This window comes from Musa acuminata, chromosome BXJ1-11, assembly GCF_036884655.1.
Source record: "Musa acuminata AAA Group cultivar baxijiao chromosome BXJ1-11, Cavendish_Baxijiao_AAA, whole genome shotgun sequence".
NCBI classification, from domain to species: Eukaryota; Viridiplantae; Streptophyta; class Magnoliopsida; order Zingiberales; family Musaceae; genus Musa; species Musa acuminata.
In genome coordinates this window covers 13,372,497-13,385,674 of record NC_088337.1, presented here as the reverse complement: position 1 = coordinate 13,385,674, position 13,178 = coordinate 13,372,497, and the positions used below count along the sequence as shown (strand labels likewise).

Below are 13,178 nucleotides of genomic sequence, written 5' to 3'. Positions count from 1 at the left end.
CTTATAGTTTGTTATTCCATCATCTTTCCAAAATAAGAAACTTAAATTAAGTTCTTAACCTATTTAAAATAATGCTATAGCTTTGTGTTATATCAATCTTACTGATTCCTCAGTTATATGCAAACTACCACTTTTTTTCTCACATCTTCAATTATTTAAGAACTAATGCTATAGCTTTTCTTGTAAAATTTATGTACCAAACACGGCAATTTGGTAACTCAGAATCTCGAATTGGGTTGTAAGATTCTCAAAATTGTGGAAAGATGTGATCAAATATTTATAATATTTTGATTTACATAATGTTGAAACAAATGCCCCTAGAATTTCTAGCAAATTGTGGGCGCCAATGAAATTCTATCTCTTTCATTCTATCTCAAAAATTATTATGTTGTGTTATTATCAAATCTACTCAAAATAATATTTTAATTAATATTAATTTTATAATTATATTTTATTTAGTTACAAATATTAGCAAAACACGAAGATAAAACAAAACAATAGTCTCATATTTTTAGGATATCAATATTCAAAAGGGAAGATTATATATTGATAAAAATATTAAATAATGAACTCGAAAATTATTTTTGGTTATGTTGTTTTATGATCAAATCTATTCAAAATAATAATTTTATTAATTTTAATTTTATAATTATATTTTATTTAGTTATATATATTAGCATAACACGAAGACAAAACAAAATGATAACCTCATATTCTTACAATATTACTATTCAAAAGTGAAGATTATATATCGATAAAAGTATTAAATAATGAACTCAACATAAAAATCATGTTGACGAGGTTAGCCCCGACATCCTCAAGGTAAACATAAATCATCAAGTCTTAGACGGAGTGTTTTTTGTCTTCTTCCTCATCCATGAATCTCTTCCAGAACCAATGTTGCTTCCAAACCTTCTCGGTCATTTCATCGATCGGCACGTTCTTGGTCTCGGGCAATAAGAAGATGACGAACAGACCCATCACCACAATCCATGCACCAAAGAAGAAGAAGATCCCGGCACGTAGATGACACATCATAGATAGGAAAGCTTGGGCAATGACAAAGGTGAAAAGCATGTTGGAGCTGACAGCAAAGGCATAGCCGGCGGTCCTCGTCGCCAGGGGGAAAGTTTCACTAGGAATCAACCAGCCAAGTGGACCCCAAGACCAAGCAAAGCTCGAAACGAATAGGCACACGAGCACCACCACCCAAACTGCCACTCCGTGTCCCAGCTCATTGGTTGCTTTCAAATTCACAAGCAAAATGCCTCCAATAGCCACCTGCATGCAAATCACCCCCCACTAGAGTTAGAATCTCATATTTCAAACGATTCCTCGTAATCTATAATTACATGTTTAATATGCCCATGGCTTGTGTCCCTAACCTGTGTGATCAACATCTGGCCACAAGCTTCAAGAAGCAGGAATCTCCTCCCGACTTTGTCCACTAAGACCACTGATACGACGGTAGACAGAACATTGACGATCCCCGTGATGACCGCAGAAAGAAGTGAAGAATCATTCTTAAATCCGATGGTCTGAAAGAGGACTGGTGCATAGAACATGATGGCGTTGATCCCAGTGAACTGCTGGAAGACTTGCATCACGATGGCAATAACCAATTGCGGTCGGCTACTTCTCTTCATGAGATTCTTGAAAGGTTGCTTCACCTGTCGTGCCATCTCGCAGGCGTGTAGTATTTCCTCGTACTCTGCATCGACATTGTCGGTCCCCCGGATCTTCTTCAACATGGCCATGCCTTCCATAAGCATCTCACGCTCGATGAGGCTCGTCGGGGTCTCCGCAATCACCATGGAGCCCAAGCAAAGCATCATCGCCGGGACTCCAGCCAAGCCAAGCGCAAGTCTCCACCCCCAGGGGTGGATATTGGACACCAAGTAGTTTACAATGTTCGCCACAAAGATCCCGATGGTCACGTCAAGTTGGAAGAGGATGTTTAAGGCTCCACGGACGTGAACTGGTGCGATCTCCGACAAGAATAGAGGAACTGCCTACAGGATGAATAATAGTGGCAAACATATGACACGGAAAGTGAGTTTAACAAAAGATACATCTTCCAGGAGAAATAGGAAGTTAATAGGGAAATTGAGACGGAAACTGAAGAGAAGAGAAACTCTAGAATGAAAAATTGTATGAAAAAGAAAGTAGAGCAAACCTGATTGGCAAATCCAACACCAACTCCGAGGAGAATCCTTCCGATGATCAGCATGGCAATGTTCACAGCAGCTGCGTTCAGGATGACACCAACCAAGAAGAATATTGATGCTGCTTGCATAGTGAGCTTCCGGCCATGTTTCGTGCAAATCTTCGAAGCTACGAAGCTGGCTACCAAGGCAGCAAGGTACAATGATGAAGTGAAAAGCTGAAGGTTTTGGTTATCAAACTTGCAATAGTTGTCTTCCTTGGCTTTGTGCTTCCTCTCAAAGACCGCAGGGAAGAACTCCTCCAAGAAGTCATCCATAGATGTCACTCCCCCTGCAGATTGACCGTACAGATACGATTGATTAGCTCCATGATCAGAAATAGATTGGAGCTGAATGAGGAAGGCTTTAGGCAAAAGCAACATATATGAGGCAGTTGATGACAAAGAGAAAGAACCATCACACAACCAAGTGGAAAATCCAAGCAAGATCTGCAAGCAACCATCTCTTATCTTGTATGATAGAGCATCTCTCTCACCGTATTATCAATACCATCAAATGGGCTAATGTCAACTAAAGAAAATAAACAATCATCTTCCTGTTGTACCTCAATAACAAGTTGTTCCTTTTGTTTTTTTCTTTTATAATAAGTAGGTCTAATTATCTGATTTAACCTATGACGACAACGTAAGACAAACCTGGCCATACTTTCGATGCTAGATAATAAAACAAATAAATCTAGGGAAGGATTTAGGCAAATGCAACATATGAGGCAGTTGATGACAAAGAGAAACAACCATCACACAACCAAGTGGAAAATCCATGCATGGAATCCCAAGCAAAGTTATTACAAGATCTGCAAGCAACCATCACCTATCTTGTATGATAGACCATCTATCTCTCTGCAATGCAATGGAGGTGGAGATTGGATTATTAATACCATCCAATGGGCTTATGTCAAGTAAAGAAAATAAACAATCATCTTCCTGTTGTAGTTAAAACCTCAATAACAAGTTGTTCCCTTTCTTTTTGTAAAAAGTGCGTCTAATTATCTTATTTAACCTATGACGACAAATCAAGACAAACCTGGCCATACTTCCGATGCTAGATAATATAACAAATAAATCTACTACTGAATTAATACAAAATGAAATTTACCTGATATCCCAATGTCATAACCAAACATGAGGCCTCCCGTGGCTGCAATTATTCCACAAATTACAACATATATTGTGATCCTTCCCTCAAATTTCTTTGCACCACCAGGCCCAGCATTTGACATCGCCATTGCCGGCATCTTGTCCTTCCTCTCTCGGCTGCAATATTGCACCTGGTTTACACAAAAGACCAAGTGCAAGATTGTCCGAAGAGGTGAAGAAAAAAGGAAAACAGAAGATGGGGATGCCAACTTGAAAAGAGACAAGAAAAAGGGTGTATATATAGAGGTCTTCAAGGGACGATAATTAAGCAGAAATTTGATTTTAACCAAAGAAATGCCAATAATAGTGAAAATGCTCGTAGAAGGCCAACACAGCTTTGTCAAGAATAGGGCCTTATCTAACATTAAGTTAAAAACTAAAGCTAAATGGAAGGATTATAAACTTTGGAATTTGTTGAAGTGGAGTAGGCCAATAAATTGAAAGGCATGCTGCCTATCCATATGGTCATCTTACTTGGATTGCACAATCAAAGTGTTATCTTCCTCCTTAAATCAAACTTGGACCAACTATCCCTCTTTAACATAGACTTCTTGCACTGTTATAGAAGATGGATAACACTTTCTGATGTCAAACCCATAAACCAATATTGTAGATATTTGACAGCACAGATCATGATCAATTAGTGTAACTATCTATCGCATACAGCACCTTGCTCAGAAAGGATTGCAAAAACAGGATGGGCTAACTCTGAGATCCCATATGATATAAGCCCCAATATTGTAATGTAGCTGCCTTGGATCTGCAAGCATAAATGATACTAGTCATATAAGCATGGCAAGCAGGTAAAACAAATACTAATAATAAAAAGAAATATAATGATTTCTTATATCGAGATGCTCACAACAAGGCAGCATAATGGTAAAAACCAATCATATAGTAGAAAATCCAAGGGTTCCATGTTCCTATACATTTTTGAATCACTGGATACCAATTCAGATATAGATATCAGAAAAATATTAAATTCAATAATCTTATTTGTCAAAAAAAAAGAAAAAGGATAAGGATTCAAATGGATGGATTTTAGCTGGAGGAATATGGGAACATTACATGAATTGCGGACGGCATGAAAAAAAATTGTTTAAATAACTAATTCAAATTGATCGATCATATTTATTTTATAGATAAATTTTAAAATATATTAATACAAGAAGAATTTTAAGTTATAATTTTAAAAAATCAAGAGAAACCGTGATTCATTTTAACAAATCTCCTCTTAGATAAATAACATAAAGAATTCTTAGGAGATCATGAAAAAGATAGAATTCATTCAATCTTATAAGAGAACAAGATATTAATTCATGCATATAAAATCTTGATTTAAGCATAAGAAATCTCAATTTATAAATTTTGAAAAATCAAGATAAAGCTCATTTAAATCATCAAATCAAGATCAATAGATTTTCAAAAATGAATTGTTAGGATCAAGAAAATTCGAAAATAAAATTTAACACTTTCATGCATTCGGACATGGTTTTGCTATAGATTTTCAAACACAATCATGAAGATAAAACATGCTCATGATCATGGAAATTTTTTGTATCCAAAACATATAGTTTCCAACATATTATTAAGGCATGTAATAGTGTAAAATTCTCATTATAGCAATTATATCCTACCATGCATGATCAAAATTTCTCCTCATTTTATCATATTTAACATGATTGAAGCATTGAACGTGATTTATATTTAAAATGTGTCTCATGTCATAAGTATGAATCAAGCATTTATGAAATCCAAAATCGTCCTCAAAGTCACATTCAATAAATTCATATATGACAAGCATAGATTTATTGAAAAGTCGATAAGATAGAGGATCACATTTCATTTTTATAAATTTCTATTCATGTGATTTGCTTCTTATAAGCATGCCTTTACCTTTAATAAAACAAGTGTCAACATTTAAGATGGAAAGGTAAATTTTATAAAATAAATCATCAAACATGATTCCATGATAACATCCTTTTAATATCTTGATATTCATCGTCAAGTATGATTTCAAAAAGTATGTTCAAGAGAAATCATTAAGACCAAATGCATGATACACTCATTTATTTTCAAAATATTCATCATGTTTATTTTCATTAGATTCACAAGATTGGTAAAATAAATTCATTAATTTCCCTTTTTGAAAAATCAATAAAGTCAGAAAAATAAATTTTTCAAGAAGAAACCTTTCCACTTTTTAGTTGTTTTAATTCATGTGATTTATTTCATACATGCTTGTTCTTTTCTTTTATGCCAAATAAAAACATGCATCAACATTTAGGATCGAAAAATGAATTTCGTCACAAAAACCATCAAGACCAAATCATCATGTATAACTTTTAAAATCTCATGCATAAAATCGTCAATCATGGTATCAAAAACATTTAATATTTTCATTACATCATTATGCATTACTTCAAATCAAACATGATTTCATTTAATCAAACATAATACCATTCAACAATGTTAATCAAACATGATACACATTATTACTTCTTAACCACATATAGCATGATTTCATAAGGCATTTTTAATCATTTTGTTTATCATAAACATGTAATTTTCATGATTATTTTCAAAATTACTAGAATAATAAGCATGATTCCTAATTTTTACATTTTCATTATAAAACATGTAATTTTCAAGAAAATTAATTCTAAACAAAAAAAAGAAAAATGCATCATGAAAAAAATATCGAGTAATTTCAAAATAAATTAAAGGGGTTTCGATTACCTCATCGTTGAATGTGGTTAAGGCGTAGTTTGCCACCTCGTCTTTGTTGATTTTCTCCTCATCTTCGGAGGAGCTCGATTCATCCCATTTTGTGTTCTTCTTCTTGCATTGAAAGTAAGTAGTTCCGTTCTTTTTGTTCTTAAATTTTTGTTTCTTTAATTTTTTAAATTTCATTTGTACTTCTTGTTCACCATCACTGGAGCTTATGCTCGAGTGGTCTTCAAATATTCTATGTCTCAAATCCTTCCTATTCTTTGGAAGGTTGTTTTGTTCATCATGTTTATCATATGCATTACGCACCATTTTATATGTCATCAATGAGCCGATAAGTTCTTCAAGTGAAAAAATATTTATATTTTTTATCTCTTGTATTGCGGTTATTTTAGGATCCCACCTTTTTGGAAGGGATCTTAGGATCTTGCTTACGAGATCAAAATTCGAAAAAGATTTACCAAGAACTCTTAGATTATTGATGACATCCGTGAAACGGGTGTACATGTCGCCTATAGTCTCGCTTAGTTGCATTCGAAAAAGTTCAAAATCATGCAATAAAATGTTAACTTTCGAGTCTTTGACTCTACTAGTTCCCTTGTGAGTGATTTCAAGTGTTTGCCAAATATCAAAAGTCATTTCGCACGTAGAAATCCGATTGAACTCATTTTTGTCCAAAGCGCAAAAAAAGGCATTCATAGCCTTTGCGTTTAAAGAAAAATACTTCTTCTCCAAATCCGACTATTCGTTCATCGGTTTAGAGGAAAGTTGAAAACTATTTTCAATAATATTCCATAAATCCAAATTCATAGAAATCAAGAAAACTCTTATTCGAGTTTTCCAATAAGTGTAGTCCAATCCGTTAAACAACGGTGGACGAACAATCAATAAGCCCTCTTGAAAGCCATGAAGAGCCATTTCTCTCAGGTGTAAATCCGAAATGAGAAATGAGAAATACCAATTGTTAGGATCAAGAGCACTAAGAAGGGGGGGGGGGGGTGAATTAGTGCAGCGGAAAACTTTCGACGATTAAAACTGCATTCATATGATAAAAGCGATTTTGGTAAGAAAGCCGATTCGTAAATCACTTTAACTTATGATCAAGCGAGATGCAGTTAAAGCAAATATATAGAGGTAGTTTGCAGTTTAAGATAGACAACATAATGTAATAGCAAACTGGACTACAACGTTCTTATGATAAAAGCGATTTCGGTATGAAAGTCGATTCGTAAATCACTTTAACTTGTGATCAAGCGAGATGCAGTTAAAGCAAAGATATAAAGGCATTTTGCAGTTATGATGGAAATTAGAATGTAAGCGCAAACTGAAATATGATGTTCATACGATAAAACTGATTTCCATCTTACCGCCGATTTGGAAAATACTTAACTATGAAACATGTTCGTAAATGAGCAGAAGGCAGTAAGCTATTGTGGAGGTTTGCAGTAAAGATAAGATGCTCAAAGTAAATGCAAATCAAGATTTAGAGTGGTTAGGTCAATCTTAACCTATATCCACTTTTGGCTTCCTCCACCGACGAGGTCACCGACATCCACTAGAGGCCTTCCTTCAATAGGCGAAGGCCAACCACCCTTTTACAGTTTCACTCTTTTTGACGGGCTTAGTAGACAACCCTTACATAATTTCTCTCCTCTCTTGAAAGCTCAAAACTTGGAAGAAAAGAGGGAGGAGAACTTCTAGCCTTTACAACACTTTTGAACTCTAAAAAACATAGAGTAAGATTGGATTTTCGGTGCCTTTAGTTGCCCTTTCATGCAGGAAAGGGTAGGGTTTATATAGGCCCCAAACTGGTTTGAATTTGGAGCTCAAAAGTGTCTTTTCCCAGATTTTCGAGGTCTTGGCGGTACTACCTCCTGACTGGGGCGGTACAACCGCTTGGCAGCTCGGAGACTAAGCCTCTGGGTGGTGCCACCGCCTGACAGGGGCGGTTGCACCGCCTAGTCTCGCTCGGAGACTGAGCCCAGCCGGTGCCACCGCTTGACTGGGGCGGTTGCACCGCCTAGTCTCGCTCGGAGACTGAGCCCAGGCGGTGCCACCGCTTGACCTGGACGGTTGCACCGCCCAGCTTTCCTGAGAGACCATCCCTTGGGCGGTGCCACCGCCGACCCTGGCGGTGCCATTGCCTGGTAGGAATTCTGGTCCGAATGGATTGATCCATTCGGCCAAATTTGGGTCTATCAAGGGCCCAATTGCCCCTAGATTAAGTTAATGGGATCACCTCTCATTCCTAACTTAATCTACATGCTAACTACGATATTTCTTAAGACATTTACTGCAACTTGCTCCGGTGCGTCAATCGCTTCTTCCGGCGAATATCCGACGAACCTTCGACGATGCTCTGGCGGACTTCTGGCAAACTCTTGGACTTGCGATGATCCACTTGGCGAGTTCCGATGAGCTTCTTTGGCAAGCTCCTGGACCTCTCGGATTTGTTCCTACAGAACCTCCGACGACCGTCCGAACTTCCGTCGAACTCTTGAACTCCCAATGTGATCATATTCTTGACTCCGGCGCAACTCCTGCTGCATGTCCTTTTTCCATCGTAGTTAATCCTGCACATGTAAAATAAAACTTCGATTGAGACAATTAATCCTAAGCAATTAACCAAGTTGTCCGGCATGTCATTGGTCCCTCGACGCTTCGTCCGATTATTCGGTGCATCATCCTTTCCTGCGGCCTATTGGCCAATCGGCCAGTTGACTCCGCAACTCCGATATCCTTGGCACAATACTCGCTCTTCTTGGCCCGATGCCCGAGTCCACGGCCCGAAGCCTTCTATCGATACGTCGACCGATCCACCGGCTCGACGTCCAATATTCTGACATGTTCCTTTGGCACAACATGATTTTTCCTACTTTAATTGTCTCATCCTAATCGAGGCATCCAGCATCACTCAAAACGCAGATTAAAACATAAACACAATTATCAATTGGTTTCATCATTAAAATATGAGATTCAACAGTACTGCCCGTGCCCGGAGAACCCGAGATGAGATGTTTATAGGCTCCAAGTTTGAATCAACTTGAAGCCTATAAATACCCCTCTCATCCCTAGTTAAAGCACACAAGCATAAAGAGCAAAAAAGGAAAGAAACACTGTAGAAATCACTTTAGAAATTCCCTCCTCCACTCTAAGTTTAGAATTCTGTAAGAGGAGTGTGAGTGCTTGTAAGGGTTGTGTCATAAACCCGTGAAAAGGAGAAGAGGGGTGTAAGAAGGAGTTGGTCTTCGCCTATTGAAGGAAGACCTCTAGTAGACATCGGTGGCCTCGTCGGAGGAGGAAGACAAAAATGGATGTAGGTCATGATTGACTGAACCACTCTAAATCTTGGTTTGCATTTACATTTTGCTCTTTATCTTATTTGCAAACTGCCTCCGTTGCTTTACATCAACTATAATTGCATTTTGATCTTAAGTTAAAGTTCTTTATGAAACGACTTTTACGAATGAATCTCCTCCTCCTAGTCCCTTTGGCGCAGCACCTTCAGCTCCTGTTTCCTCCTCTAAAGGTATCATTATGGCGGAACTGTCTCAGATCAAATCTCAGCAAGTACAAATTCAGAATCAACAAGTTGAAATTTTGAAGACACTTCGACAAATGAATGAAAAAATAGATATCCTGTATCAGCACTGTGGATTACCTCCTAAGGATTAAATTGATGTATCTTTTATTCTGTTCTGTTTGCTTTTAACAAGTTCAAAGTTTGTCATCGATTGAACGATAACTGATCCTTCCTTTTCGATAACTACTGTTTTGATCTGCATAAATGATGATGTCTTTTGGATAAACTATTTCTGGCAAATTTGAATGATGAACTTTGGTTCCTATTAAATGCTAAACCTTTTTTCTATGATCATCAATTAGCTGGCTTGTCTCTTTTTGTTGATGACAAAGGGGGAGAAGTGATGACTAAGTGATGACTTACACCATAACAATAGCATGACTTATATGAATTACAAAAACTTGTGTGATATGAATATCTTATATGCCTTGCAAAATCCTTGAAAATATCGCAAGATTGATTGATCATATTGAAGACATGCCTTACATTTACATCATGAAATTCATGTTGAAAATCTTTATCTTCTATCGTAGTAAAAATTGTCTCTTATCATGATTTTCATCGAAGTTTTGTATTTACTATTGCTTAATGAGAATGACGATAAGTTCTACGGTTAGAACTTATCGGTTTATGCTTGAATTCTATGGATGGAATTCAAGTGTTTTCATCTTCTCATAATATGGCATATAGATAGGGGGAGTTATGTTTAACTCCGTCATCAATTGATTGTCATCATCAAAAAGGGGGAGATTGTTGAATCTCGGATTTTGATGATGAAATCAATTGGTGGGTTAATTGATCTAATCCATATTATTGAGTTAAGTGTGCAGGATTAACTACGATAACCAGAAAACATAAAGCAAGAATACCAGAGTCAAGATCGATGGACGTTTAAGAGTCCGAAGAATCGTCGGAGATGCTGCCGGAACCAACCGAGAAGAAATCGGGAACCTATCGGAAGTTTGCCGAAGAGATCGTTGGAGGTTCACGAAGATCACAGAGAAGGCTCGGCTACTCGTTGAAGTCATCACAAGATCGGGAGCTTGATGGGAGTCCGTCGGAAGAAGTTCGTCGGAAAGCTCGCCGAAACAAGACTCGACATTCGCGGTTGAAAGCTTGCTTAGGATGTGTTTTTGTTATGTAGTTCACTTGTAATTCGGATTAGGATTAAGAGATAATCCTATATCCTGGTTAGGGGCCAATTGGGCCCAAAGTCGGATATGGTTTGGGCTAAAATTAAGCCAAACCAGTGAAATCGGAGAGCCAGGCGGTGGCACCGCCTGGCTGGGCGGTAGCACCGCCCAGCACCCGAGAGCTGGGCGGTGACACCTCCTGGGCTGGGCGGTTGCACCTCCCAGCACCCGAACGCTGGACGGTGGCACCGCTTGGCTGGGCGGTGGCACCGCTAGCATCGGGAACCCAAAGAGAATTCAAATTTTGGAGCCCAAAATTTGAATCCTCTTGAGGCCTATAAATACCCCTCAAATCTCAGCTGAGATTACAACTTTTGAGAAGCATTTTGATTGAGAGAAAAGTCTTAGAAAGTCTTAGAAAGTCTTGTTTTCAATTTGCTAGAGAGTTCTCCTCCTTCTTTCTTATTGAAAATTTGTAAGAGGTTGAGCTGTTTGTAAAAGGTTGTAAGAGGGGTATTTACCCTTCCATTTCAAGAGATTTGCTAGTGGAAGGTTGGAGCCTCATCGAAGAGGGGCCTCGCAAGTGGATGTAGGTCATTTGACCGAACCACTCTAAAATCGGCGTAATCTCTGGTTTGCATTTCATTATTGTTGTTTACATTACTGCAAACCTTCTTACATGCTTTAGTTCCTTATTACATTTGCTGCGCAACTTCAAGAATACGCTTTCAAGTTAAGTCTTTCAAGTTCCGTTCTTATCATACGAAAGATTTTTCTAAAACCGAAGTTTTAATCCGCTGCACTAATTCACCCCCCCCTCTTAGTGCCGCTCTGATCCTAACAACATGTACGTTTTATTATTCCGTGTGTGCTTCCGATATGTGCTATTCATTGTTCATACTATCCTTTTGTACTCTGGTGTTTGTTGGATATTGTGAAACTTCGCCAGAAATGGTGAAGGGAGTTATACATAGAGCCTGAGATGCTCTGCCGGCCCCCTATGACTTCACTCAGACGTGGGTGGATGGAGCTCCCAAACGTGGGTGACCTCCCAGACGTGGGAGACTTATGTTTGGTGGTCATTCAGAAATGGATGTACCATATTATGTTATGGTCCCACTTCACCTTCTGTATGTTTGATATGATATCCAGAGCTTTGGTTATGTGTTTCTATACATGCTTTGGATAAGAATGATATGAATGCAACATCAAAGACGACGTTTGAGCTTCTGTTTGGTATTTGTTATTGATATGCTTCGAAATGTTTCATATGCCGTTGATATGCTCTGGAACATTTCATACGCCATTGATAAGCTCCGAAATGTTTCATTCATTGTTGATATGCTTCGAAATGTTCCATATGCCGTTGATATGCTCCGGAACATTTCATACACCATTGATAAGCTCCGAAATGTTTCATTCATTGTGGATATGCTTCGAAATGTTCCATATGCCGTTGACATGCTCCAATTACTCTATGCCCCCTCTGTTATGAACCAAATATGTTTGATTGAAATGACAATTGTGATTTTGCACCTAATGATATTACGTTTATGAATTCTTATATTCTGCCTTGTATTTCGAAACTTTATCTCTTTGGAAATTGTCCTCTTTTGACATTGATATGTTAGTCACTTGCTGAGCTCTATATGCTCACCCCGTTGTTGTATAAATTTTTCAGGATAGCTTGTCGCTTGCTTAAATATTAAGATTTGGCTGAGGTTGTGGAAAGCTAAAAGATTTTGGGCAGATCTTTATTAGTATATATGTTTTTGTTGTATAAGCACACGCTGCATCTAATGAAATGTTGACGATGAATCTAAACTTGTGGATTTTGTATAAGTTTAAAGGACCTCTCATGTTTAAGATTCTGGAATGTTAAGTTTAATGTATGATGATATGAACTTGTGGTGAATAGTTGGAGTTCTGATTGTATAATTTATTTAGCTCGTGGATTTATAAATGTTGTTCATGTTTGATAGGTTGGCTTAGGTTGCCATAAATGTGAATTATCGAGTGATGTGATATATGATTATAAATTGCACAGGTTTTATAGATGTGAATTTGATAGAATGTTTTTCAGTGTCCTCAAATGTGTGTTTGGATCCTGGATTGGTTTGCGATGAAAGTTTTAATAATATCGCTATTATTTTTAGGGGCGTGACATTTGGTATCAGAGCATGGTTTGAGGATTATTGAAATATTTGATATATTGACACGCAAAATATATTGAGGTCTAATGAACTATAGTTATCGGTGGAAATTTTTTTGATGCATTTTAGGAATCTAGGATGATGAGGACATATGGTCCTCCTATTTCATTTGTTTCTGAGTAATTAAGGGGGATGAAAGGGTTGATCGAGGATACTAA

At 37.5% G+C, this 13,178-nt stretch overlaps 1 protein-coding gene across 1 annotated transcript; it reads right to left on the bottom strand.

Moving 5' to 3' along the window:
• Positions 1-730: 730 nt before the first annotated feature.
• Positions 731-2,613, bottom strand: LOC135596595 (sugar transport protein MST4-like). Its single transcript, XM_065088655.1, has 3 exons — positions 2,177-2,613; positions 1,386-2,012; positions 731-1,281 (listed from the first exon to the last, which is right to left on the bottom strand). The coding sequence occupies exons 1-3, from the start codon at positions 2,585-2,587 to the stop codon at positions 844-846; spliced, it is 1,476 nt and encodes a 491-aa protein (XP_064944727.1). The 5' UTR covers positions 2,588-2,613; the 3' UTR covers positions 731-843.
• Between the last annotated feature and the right edge of the window lie 10,565 nt (positions 2,614-13,178).